At 50.3% G+C, this 18,778-nt stretch overlaps 1 protein-coding gene across 1 annotated transcript in view; it reads right to left on the bottom strand.

The window, feature by feature from the left end:
* Nucleotides 1-223: 223 nt before the first annotated feature.
* Nucleotides 224-18,778, bottom strand: part of LOC109379909 (eyes absent homolog 2) — a 106,110-nt gene continuing 87,555 nt past the window's right edge. The window contains exons 7-11 of the mRNA XM_019636918.1: nucleotides 17,679-17,839; nucleotides 13,913-14,027; nucleotides 12,550-12,671; nucleotides 8,807-8,907; nucleotides 224-1,005 (exon numbers count right to left, since the gene is read on the bottom strand). Coding sequence (XP_019492463.1) covers nucleotides 925-1,005; nucleotides 8,807-8,907; nucleotides 12,550-12,671; nucleotides 13,913-14,027; nucleotides 17,679-17,839 — 580 coding nt within the window. The 3' untranslated portion in view covers nucleotides 224-924. The remainder of the gene's footprint in view (nucleotides 1,006-8,806; nucleotides 8,908-12,549; nucleotides 12,672-13,912; nucleotides 14,028-17,678; nucleotides 17,840-18,778) is intronic.

Below are 18,778 nucleotides of genomic sequence, written 5' to 3'. Positions count from 1 at the left end.
CCTGCCTGAGAAGTAAGACCATTCAGAAGAAAGTAAATAGTTTGATCGCCTGCATCCAACGATGCCTGAAGACAGATATCACCTAAAGTTTCTGAAGGCTTCTTTTTTTTTTTGGCTTCAGCCAGTTTGAGTTAGATGGTATTCCTTTGCAACTGAGGTTCTGGAAAGACGAACACACTCAGAAGCCTCAGGAACGGTCATCAAGTAGTGACACCCTACTCACTTCAAAATGTAAACGTGGCTTTATTTAATGCCTTTTATCTGTCACAAAGTACCGCCTCCTCCCCAGGGTCCCTCTTCCTAGAAAACAAGATGGCAGCATAAGGCACGTGCACTGTCCACATGACATCAGGTTAGGTCATTAAAAACAAAAACAATAGATAGTCTTCCCGACAGCCCCGAATCGCCTCCCTCACCAATTGTTCAAAAATGATTGTCCCCCCAAAGCACAACTTGGAGCAGAGTGCTTAAATTAGAACTGTGCACCACCCCACACGCCAGTTTTTTTTTTTTTTAAAACCAAACCAAACCAACGACTAAGAAAACCAACAACACAGGTACGAGAGCATAATACCGGAGTAATGCGATTAGTCCATAAATTAAAAAGAAACAAAACAAAACAAAACGACGAGCCTGTCCCCTCCTCATCACCAGCCCTCCCCCAAATCAGCAATGCCTTGCTTTTGTTCTGTGAGTCTAGTAGAAAAGTCTGGACTCTGAGCCAGCTCTTCTCCCCAAAGTTAAATATTCCAAAGCCGCTGCTGGGGACACTGCTTCTCAGGATCCTCGTCGGGACGGAAAGGCCAGCTTCTGCGATGGTCACCAGACACGTCCTCTTGGCTGCAGGGACCCTGCCCAGTCAGTGTCCAGCATCTGGCGGGAGGCGGGGAGGGGCGGAGGCAGGTGGCGATGCGGCGGGGTCTGCTATAGATACTCCAGCTCCAGGGCGTGCCTCAGCGCCTCCAGGTCGGCGTGGCAGGATATCCGCCAGAAAGGCATGTTGTGCTGGAACACACACCACCAGCCACGGGGTTAGTTATGGTCCCGCTCCGCGCCCCCCTCCCCCACGGCAGCCCCCTGGATGCCGCGCCCATAGCTAGAGCCTTATGAGACGTCAGCTGGGGTCAGCAGAGCGTGAGGGCATTTTCCAAACTGGGAGACACATAATGTCATCGGGCAAATCCCCACCCGGCCGGTACCCACCAGTCTGGCCACACCGGGTCTAGTCCCTCTGCGCCTGTTCTGATTGGCTCGTCCCGAGCTGCCAATCAGCCTGTCTAACCCTCTCCCCTCCATTGGAATCAGTGTGGAATTCAACTGCGCAGTAAGAGAGCTCTTCCTTTTTAAACATGTGTTCCTAGTCTTGCTAGTTCAAGGAGCAAGTCTCAGGTCGGTGCTGGGGTGTCTTTAAGCCTCCGTACCATTTGCTAGTCTCCATCTGAACAGACAGGGCTGGTGCCAGAGTGTTGGGCAGGCGCAATGGTGAACAGGATGGCCATCAGTTTCTTTCTTTGTCATTTTTGTTTTTATCGTTCCCTTTTCTCTATAGCAGGTGATGCTCACTCTGCGTTACTGTCATGGGATCAAGTTTTCAATTCTAAATAGAAGTGAGGTGTTTGAAAGGACCACATTGAGTAGATACTGGAATAGGCGGTATACAGACACAACAAAAGTTGCGACTGGTGTAAGAAGTGGTGTGTTAATGTGGATCCTGGCAAGACATCACTGAGATGGAGAGAGAAATCTGTGAGCTAGTTCCATAGCAGGAGGGTTAGACGCAGAATGCCCTGTCCCAAGCTTTGCTCTGCCGCCATCAGCCGGGTGACCTCAGACAATGGACTCTGCTGCTTGTCTGTAAAATGGGGATGATATTTGCTGTGTATGACTGTTGTGGCTCCTCGCGGTGCTGGCACATATACCAAGTGTTCAATAGATACAGCTGCTATAATGATTGTCTACGCACACAGGACAGATCTCATATAAATATGAGACAAAGTCACACAGGATGCAGGGCAAACTGGCGAGGTATGTGAAGGGATGAATTTGGGGGTTTTCAGTAGTTTAACAAATAACAAATAAGACTACGTCATGAGGACTTACAAAATCATTAAGGTCGGTGTAAATAAAATGCGGGAGCCGACAAGAGGAAGCAGCCTCCCTTTTGGTGGCAGAGAATGGGGTGGGGCTGGGACAGGTGTCCCAGAGAACGAGGGGAGCATGGGAGCTGAGCTGTGAAGGATGAATGAGGGTTTCATGGCTGGAGGGTGGTGGAAGGGAAGGACATCCCAGGTAGGGCGTCCCTGGGTGAGTGAAGGACATACAAGGATGCACGGGGGAAGGTGACTTGAGAACACAACTGTGTGAAGTGGTTTTGACACGATGTATGTGCATGCATGCGTGTGTGTGTGTGTGTGTGTGTGTGTGTGTGTGTGTGTGCAGGGGTGGGAGGGTGGTGGAGAAAGACTTGTTGAGTCAAGTTTCTTTGTGTCATGATGCAGAGTTTGGATTTCATCGTATAAGCCTGTGATACACCATGTTTTAAATAATAATCTTTGAAATCAACAGTTATTGTGTTAGACACTGTGCTCAGTGCTCTGTTTGTTATCCTACTGAACCACCCAAACAAACAAAAAAAACCCAGAAACAAAAACATAAACATCTTTTTGTCAAGGAGGGGATGACAGAACAGAAAATCGACTTAACCAAAGTTAAATTAGTGGCAAGCCAGCAAGAGTCATAACACAATCATTAAGTGCCTACCGTGTGCCACACACTGTGTTAAACACTTCACATGCATCACAACCTTTAACCTGATCAGTAACTCTCTGGAAGAGGTGCTGTATTTACCTTATTTTACAGAGAGGTCATGCCTGGCTCCAGAGAAGAAAACTGACTGCATATTTATCACTGGAAAATGGAACCACTGGCTAAAGTTGTTGCCTGCCCAACAGCCAGCCTCCCTTCTTCCTGGCTTCCAGAACCCTGAACTTGGCAGCGCCGTGCCCAGACATAGGGGATGAGTTGTGATTGTCTAAGAGAGCTATGACGACTCCAGCCCTATTTGTCAGGGATTTGTCCTGTATCCTTCCTAACTTGTGACCTGTTGACGCCGAGGATGTTGGTTGGGGTATTCTGGGAAAGGTGTTCCTCCAAGATGAGAGAGAAGCATCTGAGGAGAGCTTCCTCCTTACTTTCCCTTTGTATTTGGATGCTGTCATGTTAGTATGTGATGCCTGGAGCTGTGGCAGCCGTTTTGAGGTCAAACCAGAAAACAAAAAGCCAAACGCAGTTAGAAAGGTAGAGAGAGCAAAATGATGGAAAGCGAGGCTTGGTGAATTTCTGACCCACTGAAACATCTTAGGGTACCTCTACCTCTAATCTCGTTAGGTGAGCAAGTGGTAAGTCATCTAGATTTTCTGCTACCTGCCACTAAGAGATGCAGAGCCTCCTCAAGACAGCCATTGACCTTAAATTATTTACTAAGTGAAAAGAGGGTTTGTGAATAAGCATGGATGCCCTGAGTTCTTGTGGTAATTCTGCTGCCCCGTGAGGTTCTGTGGCCATGGGGTAGAGACTACCCAGGTGTCCTTTGGTCCCCGGACCATGCCAGACCCTTTCCTGCCTCTGGGGGCTTTGCCCTTATTACTCTGTCTTTTCTGTACAGCAATTGTTCATCTTCACCTTCCTGGTTTACGGGAGGCAGAATAATAGTCTCCCAAAGATATCCACGTCCTAGTCTCTACCACCTGTGAATATGTGACTTTACATGGTGAAAGGGATTTTGCAGGTGTGATTAAATTGAGGATCTTGACATGAGGACATTGTCCAGTGCACTGGTCCACTGTTGTGTCCCCAAAGGGGCATTCTGCACAGGTGACACACACTCATGGGGCTCTCACTGGAGTCATAGATAATAATTCACAGACAAGAAATAAACAAGGTCATTTCATCTCATGGTAAGTGCTATGAAAAAATTAGAGTGGAGGGGGTGGAAGACAGCTGGGGAAGGGGGTCCACTTTTGCTAGCTGGGTCAGGGAAGGTCTCTCTAGGGGTGCAGGGCGACACTTAAACAGGCCCCAGAGGATGAGGAGGAGGGAGCCCTGCAAACATGTGGGGGGAGGGAGGTAGCTGACACAGAGGATAGCAAGTGCAAAGGCCCTGAGGAGGGTTCAAGCTGGGAATGTCATGTTCACTGCTGCATTGCATGGCTCCTGGCACACAGTAGATGCTCAAGGAATATTCATGGGAGGAATGAAAAAAGGGAGGGAGGTAGAGAGAGAAGGTGAGTTTTTCAAGCAAAGTCCTCAATGAACACCTCTCTTTCTCTCTCTCTCTCTGTCACTCTCTCTCTCTCTCTTTACAGACTGTGGACTGCTAGAACCAGCCTTCGACATGTAGAATGTTCTCTTTCACTCAAGGAAAGCAGAATACTCTCCGTCACAGGCGACAGATGGCATCCGTCCAATGCCTTCAGGTTGCCGCGGCTCCCCCCACCCTCTCCTCACCCCGCCTTCCTTTCTTTGCAAAGATGGATTCTGGTTGCCGCCCGGCCAATCCTGCTCCCCTTTAAAAAAGTGTAATTCATTATTCCAAGAGGAAATGAGCAAGGGTGGAAGAGAATTCCTCAGCTGCCTCCGTCCCAGGCCTGATGGCTCCAGGGCGCAGGTGGATTGATCATGTGTGGAGAGGTGGAGACAAATGACCCACTAAAATGGAGATATTAACACTGTCAGCCACAACAGTCAAAGCCCCTAGTCCTGTTGCCATATTTCAGGCTGCTCAGATGCCTGGCAGCCTGGGCTAATGACACCCATCCATCAGGCTGGGAGAGGTGCTGGTGCAGAGCGTTTCTAGCTAATGGGCTGTGCTGCTGCTTCAGACACTGGCAGAGGTTTTGGGGGGAGCTCGGTGTATGGGCGGGGGTGTGCCCTAGTCTTCTTTGGTAGACTCTGCTCTTGTCTGATCAACTCAGGGGTGTGGGCTGTGTTTGAAACTCCTAAGTTCACTCCCTTCCTGCCAGGTGTTTGGAGCAAAACACACATCAGTTTGCGTGGACCAGCTGTGCGCCCTTTGGTAAATTAATTAACCTCTCTGAGTCGCAAAGCCATCCTCTACAAAATGAAATGGAATGAAACCCACTTTGCAGGGGGGGCTTTGAGGATTAAATAAAATGATGATGTCAGGAATAAAGAGTAGGGGGTTAGGGCATGGGGTTAGCTCAAGCACCCCTAGGTGCCAGTCACAGCCAGCTGCCCCCCAACATCCGTTCTCCCTTTCTCTCTCAGAAGCTCCCATTTTTTTTTTTTATTATTTTTTTTTAGCTAAGCATACAATGGCTGATAAGGCTACATCTCCCAGCTATCTATGTAGCAAGGTGTGATCATGTGACTCAAATCTAGCCAATGGAACTTGAACAGCAGTGATGTCCACCTATAGCAGCCGTCCCCTTAATGGGAAGAGGTGCCTTACCCCGCCCCCTTTCTGGTGGCTGGAGTGTGAGCTTGGGGTGGTGGGAGCCACCTTGGGCTTTGAGGAAAGAATGATTTTGGGACTGGCAGAGCAATACGACAGGAGCCTGGGTCCCTGGTGCTGGCACAGTAGTCCTGGCGGCTTGTGGACGTTTTACATGAAAGATGAAACCTCCTTTGTTGAAGCCGCCATCTCCGGCAACCCCTACTCCCCTCCACAGAACCTGGGCAGCACTGGCCCTGCTGTGGCCCGCTGACCCAGCCCCTGCCGGAGACCACCCCACCCACACCGTCAGCTACATGCGTCTCCCATGGGCTTTGAGCAAATAAAAGATGTGGGTGAGTTTTCATGTTATGCGTGCATTAGCATTCATATTTCCTTTCTCCTCTGGCGCCACACCAGAGAGAACCCCCTGTCTTTCTTCCCCCAACCCCCGGCCCAGAGGAGCAATAATAACAGAGCTTTGGGTTGTTGAGAGCTCACCATGCACAGTTCCTCTGCTGGGTCCTACGTGCATATTCTCAGCAGCCAGTGACAGATAAGGAAAGGCAGCTCAGAGAGGAGGTGTCATCTGCTAACGGCCACACGGCCCTAAATGGCAGAGCTAGGATATAGGGCAAAACGCACTCTCCCCCGGGTCACATTGTTTTGTGGGAGCAGGGCTGGCAGTAGGGTGAGGTGAGGGAGATGCCTAGGACACAGAATTTAATGAGGCACCTCCCTCCTTTCACCCTCCTGGCACCATGCAGGAGGGTGACCCCAGACTAGCAGTTCTCAAAGGAGGAAAGGCCTGCCCCCTAGTGGGCACTTTGGAAATTTCTAGCCGTGTGATTTTTGTCCTAATGATTTGGGAACATTGCAGGTGGGGGCAGGTGTCCTGCCTCATCCCACACACCTTGGGCCTGAATGATTTTCGAATGCGCTGCCAGATATCCAACTAAGTACAAAACCCGATCATAATAACCTGAGCCTGGACTCTTAACTCCATTTTACATATAAATATAGAATACCATCGCATATAGAGGATGTTTTGCATGCTTTTAATAAAACCTGAATTTTCCAGGGGTGCAACTCCTGGGTAAGTCAAGGGAAGCCTGTATTTTGTTTTATTCAGAACCTTTCCATGAGCTGCCTAGCAGTTTGGAGAAGGCAGGTTAGGGCTGCAGCACCTCACCTGGTCCATGAGCGATGGAGGCGGCACACCTGTGTCGGTCTGCGGTTGCTGGGTCACGTCCACAGCAACGGCAGTTTGCATGCGGACATTCATATATTGAAGCCCACGTTCTTCTGAGCATAAATGACTTTCCCTCAATTTCTCCCTGACAGTACCATAGAGGCTGACCTTTTAGACAGGATGGTTAGAAGTAGGTTAAACTATCCAACCGTATTTCATTTCAGGACCATGAAGGGGTCATTTTAAAACACTTGCTGCCTCTCCAGTCGGGGGGAAGGCGGGCATATGGCAGTGGCTGCTCTGTGGCTGTCCCTGTCATTCTCCAGGTGAGAAACAGGGCCGGCATGGGGCTCCAGGCCGAAGCTGTTCTCCAGTCTAACTGTGATATAACCAAAGTGTAGCTTGATCGCTCATAAGCCTAGGGCACAGTTTTGTGCTATATCTGAACTTGAAGGAGTGCAGAGGGGCTCTAGACGGCCCCTGGGGCCTTGGCAGTGGGCTTCAGGCAGCCGCGCCGTACAGACACGACCTGGTACAGCGTTTCTGGAACCCCAGTAATTCCTGTGATAATTCATATGATCCACGCCCCAGTTTTGGCCATATCTATGACTATCATTTACTTAATGATTTTCCTCTTAATCGCTTTATTTTTAAAGTTAAAAATATATGCCTTAAGAAGGGGTGCTAAGAGTAAAAGCTGAAGTCCCCCGCAGGGCCCCAGGTACCTCCCTGACCTCACCTCCTGCCACCCCCCACTCGCCTGGTTCACATCTGTGGCCACGCTGGCTCCAGCTTTCAGACCTTTGCGCTTCTCCGTGTCTTTCTTGGAATGCCCTCCCTCTGATATCCACTAGGCTACTGCCCCTCCTCTTCCTCTGATGTCCTTGCTCAGATGTCACCTCGCATGGAGGCCTTAGACTGCTTCCTACACTTGCAACCAGCCCTGCCTCCAGAGGCTCCCCCCCGCGCCCCCCCATTCTCTACACTCTTTTACCCCCAAAGCTCTGCTCACCAGCTGACATGCACGTTACACTCATGTGTTTATTGCCTGTCATCGGGCTGTGAGCTGAGTGAGAGACGAGGGCCTTATTTGTTCTGCTCATGGCAGGATCCCCAGTGCCTGCAACAGTGGCCGGCACACAGTAGGTGCTCAGCTAATGGAGCTTACACACTAACTGGCGGATCTGTGGTTAAGCCACCGATCACACAGGTGATCCTTGCACGACAAGAGGGGACAAGGTCCTGAAGAAAGAACAAGGACAGCTGGGGCAGGGGGTCACAGGCAGGCCTGTGCTAGCTGGAGGGGTGCAGTGGGAGCTGGTTGGGGAACTCCTCCCAGAAGAAGTGCTGCTGAAGCTGAGGCCTGAAGGATGAGTTGGGAAGCGGGGGAGCCTTCCCTGTGGTTGAAACAGTACATACAAAGCCCTCTAAGTGCCCCTCTCCTGGGCCCCTCTCTCAGAGCCTAGGGGCCTTTCCACTTCTTATGGGTTTCACCTGCTGAGGCCTGAAATATTTTTGCATTTCCTTGAATTTGTTGCTGGGGAAGACAGGGGGAAACCAGGTCCCCCCAATTAAGCTCTGTGACATTAACAATCCACTTCCCAGGCCTCTGGGTGGGGGGTGGCAGGATTTCTGGGATGCTGTTGACAGGTCCAGACCCAGGACTTTGGCAGCTGTTTCTTTTCCAAGAACAGAGCTGCGGCCACCAGAACCCCCTGCCCCCTCTCCTTATGGGCCTAAGATCACAAATGCAGGACTTTCTTTTTCATTAGCTTAATGCCGTCTTTATTAACTGGGAAAGGTTCCTGGAACATATGATTAGTAAGTATTAAATAAAACACACACACACACACACACACACACACACACAACCAGCCCCCCACCAGCCTGCCCTGCCAGAGCGTCTCTGGGCTCCCAAGCAGTTGTCCCAGAAACAATCCAGGGGCAACTAGGGGCGGCAGCCAAGCAGAGTGGGATTTGCAGAAGGAAATTGCTCAGGCTGCTCTGCGATGTGCAAATGGGAATGGAGCAGCCAGAGAAGAGCCTGGGAAGGGGGGACCCAGCCAGGGACGTGAGGTGGAGGATTCCATGTCCGGAGCCCTGGAAACCACAGGACGACTCAGGGGAGGAGAAGCAGCCCGAGAGACGAGAGACCCAAGTACCTTTTTTGCTCCCTGCTCCTCTTCAACCCCGTCACCAATCACGATGTAGACGGCTTTCCTGCCGAATCGCTGCATTATCCTCTCGAAGCAGCTCTCCTTCCCTGCACACACGGAAGAAGGGGAGAAAGACAAGAAGCTCGGTGAGGACCAGAAGCCTGGTGAATAATGAGCGCCCATGCGGTGTCTGCTGTGTACAGCCGTCCTCCTCAGGGCCAGGCACTAGTCATTTCACCCTCCAGCAAACGTCTGAGGTGCGTGCTGCTATTATCCCCACATGACACATGACAACGCAGAGGTGCAGAGAGGTTAAGTGGCCTGCCCTGGGTGACACAGCAGAAGAGGCAGTGCAGGGCTTTGAAGCAGGCTCTGGAGTCTGTGCAGCAGTCTGGGGTAGGAGTGATGGACCCCTTTTACAGATGCGGATACGAGGCTCTGAGTGGTGAGGGTGACCTGTCCAGGATCCCAGAGTTAGGGAGCAGAGGTGCCGGCACTCACAGGTCCACCTGGATGACCACCTGTCTGTATTCTCCTTCTTCCCACTGTCTGGGCAGCAGCATAGATCCAGACACACTGGATTCAGATCTTAGTTAATCCTGATTGTGTCAGCAAGTTTAGTAACCATAACAATAGTGAAAATAGCAACAAGAGTAATAGTCATAGCTGTCACTCTCTGAGTTTACTATAGACCAGATGCTCTGCTAAGTGCTTCTGCTAAGCGCTTCACCTATTGTACATCAGGCTTTCTCGGCGGCGTCACTGCCATTTGGGACTGGATAGTTCTTGGCTGCAGGGGCTGCCCCGAGCACTGCAGGATGTTTAGCAGCGTCCGTACTCTCTACCCACTAGATGCCAGCAGCAACTCTTCCAGCTGTGAAAATGAAACATGTCTCCAGATGTTCCCAGATGTCCCCTAGGAGGCAAATTGCCTGTCCCCATCCCTGCTTTGCCACGTGTTGGGAAACACTGGCTTACATTAGTTCATTTAACTAACACGGCAATCCTTGTGAAACTGGAATCAACATAGTCCCCATTTTAGAGATAAAGAAACTGAGGATCAGGGTTGTGACGTGCCTTGACAATAAGTAGTGGGTGGAGAAGTTATAATAATCGTAAAATAGCTTCAATCTTTGAGTACTGGTGCTCTCCTGGGAACCGCTCAGTGTTTCACATGCACTATTTATCTTATGCTGGGAGGTACTGTGATCACCCATTTTACACATTGGGAAGCTGAGGTACAGAGAAGTGAAGTCGCTTGCCTTAGGGCACCCAGCTAGCAAGCACAGAGCCACGATTCGAACCCAGACTGCCTGCCCCAAGCGCATGAGCTCTGAACGCCTCTGTTATGCTGCTCTAGTAGCCATCGCCTCTGTTGCAGACCGTCTCCTGCTTGGCGGGAGCAGAGGCTGGGTCAAAGCAGAGGATCATAGCTGTCTTCTGAGTTAACAGAATTACACATCCCAGCCCTTTGCCACACCACTTTGCAGTGCTTCCCACAAGAGTAGGTGGAGCCTGTTCCCCACTCCATTGATAGTGCATTGGCCATGTGACCTGTTTTGACCAATGGAACGTCAGGGACCTGGCATGAGAAATGGGCATGGTTGGCTTGGTTTGGCCTCTTTCACTTCTGCCATCTGTCATGAGAAGAATGTGCCCCTGGATGGCCGCCAGTCCCGTAATGAGGAAATACGTGGAACAGACCAGAACCTGGAGTCGAGCCCGGCAGAGCCACAGCTGACTCACAAACCCATGAGTGAGAAAGAAAAACTGGTTGCTTGGAAGCCACTGAGTGTCGAGATGTTTGTTATGCAGCATTACCAGAGCAGAAACCTGACTATTGAAAAAAGGTATGATTTTTAAGTTAAAGCAGGAAGCTAGAGCTGGGAAATGTAGTCCTTAGCTGAGTGACGGCGAGCACAGGTAAAACTCATGGAATTCTGTTACTGGGAAGAGGAGGAAAACAAAGTCCTTGACTATTTCCAAGTCTTTGAACTCCAGGCTCCCCAGTGGGAAACAAGAGTCATGTGACCACTTCCCTGATGGTATTTGATTCCTCTGACATAGAGGTCCCATTGCAGAATCTCTAATGGCCATTTGGGGCCTGAATTTCTATGACTTGAACATGTAAAGGCATTTTAGACAATGTTCAGACCTACACCGCTAGTAAAGGCAAAATTGCTCTAAGAATACTCTTCTAAAGTACTATACATTAGTTTCTTGCTCCAGGAAAAAACAAGGGTAAAAGTTTCTAATTAAAAACAGCTTAGCGGGCCGGCCGAGTGGCGCGATGGTTAAGAGCTGGCTTGGGCCGCCAGAGGGCCCCGGTTCGGATCCCACATATGAGGGCCAGTGACACTGCCCTCCACAGCTAAGATGCTGAACAACAGCTCAACCTGGAGCTGGGCTGCTGTGAGTCGCCGGCAACGGCATAGGTTGCAGCCCCTGTGGCAGTGGCTTGCCATGGGCTACCGTGTGCAGCCAGCGTGAGCGGCCAGCAGCCGCAGTGAGCGGCCGTCCAGAAGCCGGCGACTGATCTGCCTCGCCTGGGAAGAGCGCAATGATGGTGCCAACTTGGGCCAGTGAAGCAACGTCCTCCACAACTAGACTGAAGAACAAAACGACAGCATCTTGTCTGTTCCCCTTCCCCCAATTCCCCAGCACTGTTCCCATCTCCCTGATTCCCCAATAAAAATCTTTAAAAAAAAAACAAACAGCTTAGCTAACTAGATTTATTTTGCATTATTAGGTGATATAAGAATTAAAAAAAAATCAGCTCCCCTCACGTAAAAAAATAAACCAGCCAGGATTACCTGCCCTGACGATAAATGATAAATTTGACTATCTCATAAAAGCTCTGAGCCTAAGGTCTGTTCTCTTTGTTAGTAAGGGGGATTAGCAAGTGTCAGAGAGGTGTTAGAGCAAGGCTGCCACTAAGTGGAGACTCTCTTCTTGAAAGAGAACTAAAAAAACAATTTTCTCTCTATAGGGTTCAAGGTTAAATTTGAGCTTATTTGATGACGTGTACCACCTAAATTAAAATCCCCTTATGTACCAGGCTGTGGTGGGAACTGTTTTCCTCTTCTTCCTAGTAACAGAATTCCAAGTTTCACCTGTGCTTAACAGCTATTGACTACATTTCCCAGCTTCCCTTGCAACTAGTGAGGCCATAGATTAAGATGGGCCAATAGGAGGTGAGCAGAAGTACTGTGCATCCCTTCTGAGTCTTGGCTTTAAAACATTGGGCGCACATTACTCCTTACTCTTTCCCCCCTTCCCACAGGCTGGAATGTTGATGTGGCAGGACCCTGATTTGACCACACATATGAGAATAACACCATGGGGGATGGCGGAAAATAAAATTGGAAGCACCTGGGTTCCTGGGTTAGTATAAGGAGAGGGTGACCCCATCAGCTGGGATTACCTTCTGGTCTGTTGACAAGTGAGAAAGAAATAAGCTTTGACTGTGGTGTAAACCCTTGCATTTGGGGTGTGTTTGTGAGAGCAGCTTTGCAGGTATCCCTTATACACACACTTTGGAAAACTGAGGTCCTAACCGATTTCCCTTGAAGCAGCGGTTCAAGCAAGTGGCTTGCGAGGGTAGTTTTGGGACTGAATCATGCCCGTGGACAAGTTCTTGAATGTCCCCAGTGCCGTTTTCCTTACACTTTCCATGCCCACGTCAGGATGGAATGCCGACCTCACCCTCCCTCCCTCCCTGCACCGCCCGAGGTCTGGGTTCCCCCTACCTGTCTTGGTTGCACTGTAGATGTTCTCAATAGGAAACACGGAGCCCAGTCCATACAGCAGGACTTTGGCCAGAGCAGGAATTAGTTGAGTGGTGGTGACCAGCACATTGACACAGTTGGGCCTGAGGACAAAGGAGACCGTGGATCAGAACTCCAGGGGACCCCAAGGTCAGGCCTTCTCACCCTGTGGCATCAGCCTGGAGCCAGCAAGAATTTGGGTGGGGGTTGGAGGCTCTGCCTAAGTCATCTTCAGCTGAGGGTAGGGCCCAAGAATCCTCCAGCTGTGTTTCTCTTTTAAGCCTGAGACTGCCTGACGTGCTGAAATGTCACATGAGTGTAATACTTTCTTCCTTAAAAAGCAAATGTTTGTTGCAAGGGCCACACCCTTAAATAGCTGCAGGGGCCTTTCCTTAATGTAAATGAGTGATATGAAACAAGTGTAGGGCATCAGGGAACTGGGGTTAAATTGGGGGGCACATGCCAGTTTTGATCTTCTGAGAGAGCCCAGAAAACTCGGAGCTATGGATGAACTTCCTCTGTCTTTGGGACAAAGTTTGTATCCAACAAAACACATGAGTAGCACAGATGCAGCTCATGGGCTGCCATTTTGTAACCATTCATGTGTTGGGTCACCAGATTTTTTGATGCGACCGCAGGGGAGTCATTTGTTCTCTGGCCCAGATGATCTTATTTAAGAGCAAGAGGCAATTTATTAGGAGGCCTAGAATGAAACTGGCCCCTCCTTCTCTCACTCGGGACCCACCAAGCAAATGACTGCGATGCCCTATAAAATGGTTTTCAGAGGGTGACATTGGAACTGGTGGGTAGATGGGAGCAGAGGGACCTGCGTACAAAGGTCTTTAGCTCTGCTGGGTCCTAAGTCACTGCAGCTGTTTGCTCAGTGATGGCGCAAGGTGTTCAGGGTGGTTTGCACACCTTAGCTTTATCAAAGGTCTGGAAAGTGTGCAAGTAAGAATTTGGAGAGGCCTCACTTCATAGTCGGTGCAGAGGCCTGACCACCGCACTGTATATCTGAAACTGATGTTGAATAATAATGTATGTCAACTATAATTATATATACATATAGTCATGGGACGTGGAGTAGGGAGTGGGAATGGCGTCAATGGAAATGTAATAGATAAGCATGATATCGGAGGTGGGAGGGCAATAGATGGGGGAGGGGGTTGTTACTTTGTGAGGGTGAAAAGGATAACTATTGAATTGTTCTGTACACCTGAAACTAACAATAAAAAAAAAAAAGATTTGGAGAGTCCTATTCCCCCTACTGTGGAAATGGGGGAGCCACCACCCTCAAATGGGAGAAAGTTCAGTGGCACAAAGGAAAACGAGGGCTCCCACTTACCGGGAATTGATGAGGTTTAGTGCCTTTAAGGAGTGGGTCAGCCAGAGGTCGGTCAGGGCTTCCAGCTCAGCTCTGAGCTGCAGCCAGGTCTCTCTTTTGGGGGCGCCTATCAAGCCTACAGACAACAGAGATAAAGACGTGGTAGCTATCGTTTTAGGAAGGTCTGGGACAGGGGTAGGAGTTGGGAAGGGGGGTCTAGCTACTGTACCTTGAGCTTTCAAATCAAGGTCAACTTCAATCCAGCGATCTTAATCTTATTTGGAGATTGATTGATTGATCAATATATCTCTTGATTGATCCATTCACCTACCCATCCACCCACCCATAATCCACCCATCCTTCCATCCACCCATCCATCCATCATCCATCCTTCCATCCATTCATCTATCATCCATCCTTCCTTCCATGCTTGCATCCATCCATCCATCCATCCAACAAAAAATTCAGAAGTGACTTCTGCATGGTCAATATTGTAAGAGGCACTGAACATACAAAGATAATAAACAAAACATGCCAATTATAGATCTTACACTGTTACAATGGAAACAAAAGTTTATAAAATAAAAAATAATAATGACTAACATTTATTGAGTGCTTACTGTGTGCAGGGCCATGTGCTTTTAACGAGGCTGATTTACATTCATTCTCCCAGCGGCCCTAGAGGCGGACACTCTTTTTACTTAGGAGATTTTTTAACATTGGGATAAATAACTGACATATAACATTAGGTTAGTCAGGTAAAGAAACGGAGGCTTTGTGACTTGCTCACAGCAGAGAGGAAATAGAGACAGGCTTGGCGTCAGGCAGCTGACCTCCAGAGCCCGCTCTATGACGTTTCTAAACCTGACTCATTCTCTCAGCCGTCAGGGCCCTTCAGATCAAGTTCAGACTCGATACTCATGACTCTGCCCCTATTTAGCTGCCAATATCCTCTCTTGCCATTGGCCGCATGTCCTTCCATTCCAGCCCGAGTGGCCTCGTCTTTGTTCCTTGAAATGCCAACTATATATGCTCCTGCCTCAGGACCTTTGCCTATCCCGTTTCCGAGCCCGGACAGATCTCTTCCCTCTCCTTTTTACCTGTCTAGAGTCTTCACACTCATCATCAGTGTCATTTAGTCATTTATTCTGGAAGGCCTATTGTGGTCAGTTTGTTCTATTTTGTACTCTCCTAACACACTGTACCTGTTTGTCCAGAGCACTCTTCACAGCCCTAATTTAAAATGTATCTGTGTGATTATGTGCTTGATGTCTGCCTTAGTCATTAGACTGTGCGCTCTGTGAGTGCAGGGACCAAGGTGGTCTTGGTCACTGCCAGAGCAGGGGCTGGTATAGGGTCGGTGCTGAATCTGTTTGTTGAAGGAAGAATGAATTCACTGGGACCAAGTGCTGCCTTGTGCCTGTGCGATTTAGACATCATCTTCTTCACGTGGAAGACCTCAGCTGTGGCAGACAAGGCCCGGCGCCACCTGGGCACCATCACCTCTCTCATCCCATCCTTTATTCTGTGCCCCCTCGCTCCAGCCACACTGGCCTTCATCTTCCTGAAAAGCATCAAACTCCTTTGTTCGTGGAGCTTTTCATTTGCTATTTGTGGTAGACACTGCTAGATTCTTTAGTAATTAATAAAAATATAAAGAAAGTCTTCTTAGTAAGAAGACCCTGAGTTTTAGCTGCGTGCACGGCTGCCAGGCTACATCCCTCAGGGTCCATCCGGGGCCTCACCAGGCTCGTTCTGTGACGCAGGAGCAGCTGGGGGATGTGGGGGGAGGAGGTAGCACAGACTGTAAGGGGGGGGAAGGGAAGAAGGGGGGTGCCCACTGGCATCCTGCCAGCTGTGAGCTCCTCGTCTGTTGACACATTGGGCAATTTCTCCTCGGTTTATGGGAAAGCAAAGCACCCTGACAGAAGGCCTGGGCATTTCCTGGGGCTTAACCTGGATGGGGAGCAGATGGCCTCCGTTGGCTGACTCCATTCCTATCTCCCCTACCCCAAGCACACCTGCTCCCCCACTTTCTCCATGTAGGGGTGGGTGAGCCTGCAGGGCTGAGCCTGAAACTCTGTTTCACTCCTGTAGTCAACAGGCTTGGATGTGAGAGACCACAGGGTGTGGGCAGAGGTGGTGGAGTGGCCGGCCTGGGACTCCACCATGGCTCTGCTGCCTGGGCTGTGTGATGCCGGGCAGTTTACTGAACCTCTCTGATCTCAGTTTCCACCTTCACACAACATCGATGATAGAAGCATTTACCTTATAGGGATGTTGTGAACAGCAAAGAATCTTATTAGATGACAAGTCCACAAAATAAAGTCTGGCAGAGAGTAAGCGCTCAATAAACGTTAGTTATTGCCAGCACTGCATTACTCTGCAGCCACGGACAAGATGGAAACATCTGTCCCAAGGAGCTGATGGTCTGTTGGGGAAAGCAGAAGACACAGAGGAGCCCAAAAGACTCCAGAGCAAAAGTGAGAGGCTCTAGCGATAAATGCTACTATTTCTTGAGTGCCTGCTACACGCCAGGCAGGGAGACATGCCTTTTGTAAACATCAACAACCAACCTCTCCATCATTCAGGGACGCAGAGCCATTCTTAGCCCCATTTCCTAGACCTAGGAACTGAGGCTCAGAGACTATGTATCTTGCTTAAGGTCACATAGCTAGTAAGCATCAGCTCTGGGACTGAAAGTGGATTCTGTCTAGTTTGAGACCCTAAATTCTTCCTGGGACTCTACTCTTGGGGGTGGGGGGAGGGAGCCCTTGAAGCTTTTGGGGTCAAGGTGTATATGGCAGACACTATGAGCTGCCTACTCAAACCTTTTCCCTCTAGGGGCCAATAGCTGGTTCCAGATATTGGGACAATCAAACACACCCCAAATGCATCCCGGGGAGGAGTATCACCTCGTGTTAGGAACTACTGGCCTAGAGAATTCCTAGAGAAAAAGTGATGTAGGGCCTGGCCACTGCCGAGCCAACCAACCCTGCCCCCGGCCCCCTCCAGACTTCTTGTTCAGTGCTATAAAGCAATGCTCTCCGGCTACCGACGCCGGCAGCTCTCAGCTCGGCTGCATGTTAGGATCCCCCAGGGCTCTGCGAGTCCCGATGCCCAGGCTGCAGCCAGACCAAGAAAATCAGGTCAGAAATTCCTCAGGTGTGCCAAAATGAGCCAAGTTTGAGAACCGGTGGCTTCCAATGCTTCTCTAATTTTAATGTTTCCACAGATTACCTGGGGGGTCTTCGTATATCACAAGCACCCAGGTGACGCTCATGCGGCTTGTCCACGGACCACACAGTTCAAGCACGAGGGCTGAAGCCGCGGGTCCCCAAACTCCAGCGAGCGTCAGCATCACCCAGAGGGGGTGTTAAAATCCAGATATCCGGGCCCGCCACAGAGCCTCAGAGAACCTACACTTCTAACGAGTCTCCAGGTGACACTGGCGCTGCTGATCCGAGGACCACACTGTGCGACAGACCCCCTGGTTGTGACCAGACCCCATGTCCCCCCTCCACCATTGGTGGGGTGTGTCATCTCTAGCAACATGCTTCCTCCCCTGCCAAGTGACGGTGATGAGGCAGAAGTGCCCTCTCCCAGAGCATGTCATGAGGACTCCGCGGAGTGAGCTGGTGTTTCTAACCGTCTCACAGCAGTGGCTGCCACAGAGCAGGGGCGACGTTCATGACAGTGTCTGTCCTTGATGAATGTCCCCGGGTCCTTCAGGAGGCAGCCCGAGCTCGGGCAGACCCGTGACCCTGGGGGCGGCCCCCTCACTCACCGCCCACGTTGTTCTTGTAGGTGTTGTACATGTCCTTGACCCGTCGGTAGCGGAAGGCCAGCTTCCTCATCCAGTCCACGCCGCCGTGGACGCCGGTGCCCAGGCACAGGTTGGCTCCCGGGGCTGCACTGTGGAAGCCGTCGGCGGAGAAGTTGTACGTGCTGGGGACGGGGAAGGGGACAGGAGAGGGAGAAGAGACAGAGTTAGGGTGGGGCTGTTCACCAGCGGGGGCTGAGGGCGTCCACAACCCCCTGAATGTGCAAGAGCGCTGTGTGCGTGTGAGTTCGGGGAAGAGCAGGACCACAGCCCTGACCGGCTTCCCAAAGAATGGTGGCGTCTTATGTGCTCGCCCAATCAGCGTCCATTTCCCTTTCTTTTAGGCTCAAAGAGCATGTCAGCCTTCTTTTACGGAGAAAGTGCCCCCTCTGTCCCAACCCCTCCTGCTCCCACCCAGGCAGTGGCCAAGCTAAGGAAAGCCTCTCTCTCTTTCCCTTTACAATTCAAGGCTAGAAGAGAATTCAAAAAAAAAAAAAAGAAAGAAAGAAAGAAAGAAAGAAAGAAAAAGGTTGTGTTTGGATTGGGTTCATCCTGACAGAAGAATCCGGGAGAAAACCTCATGTAGTTCGTGCTCCTTTGACCCCAAATCTGCCTTGAATCCGCTCCTGTCTAAGGCCCGGCTGCTGACCTTTCTTCCTATTCTGTGAGCATCTCCACACCTTTCTACAGAAATTCCCTGTTTTAATTTTTTTTTAAATGTATTAAATCAGGCAGGGTCAATTGCGGGTGCCTGGCAGATATAACCCTCCACCCCCATGAAGCCTGCTGGGCTAAGAAGTTCTACTCCTGAACTGGAGACGAGCCAGAGCATCCTACAAAGTCAACGTCAAAAGTGGCAGCTGGGGGCCGGCCGAGTGGGGCGATGGTTAAGAACTCGCTTGGGAAGCCAGAGGGCCCCGGTTCGGATCCCACATGTGAGGGCCAGTGACACTGCCCTCTATAGCTAAGATGCTGAACAACAGCTCGACCTGGAGCTGGGCTGCTGTGAGTCGCCGGCGACGGCGTAGGCTGCAGCCCCTGTGGCAGTGGGTTGCCATGGGCTA

Source organism: Hipposideros armiger, unplaced genomic scaffold (assembly GCF_001890085.2).
Source record: "Hipposideros armiger isolate ML-2016 unplaced genomic scaffold, ASM189008v1 scaffold_31, whole genome shotgun sequence".
In the NCBI taxonomy this organism is placed as follows: domain Eukaryota; kingdom Metazoa; phylum Chordata; class Mammalia; order Chiroptera; family Hipposideridae; genus Hipposideros; species Hipposideros armiger.
This window is presented reverse-complemented; position numbering and strand designations above follow the sequence as displayed.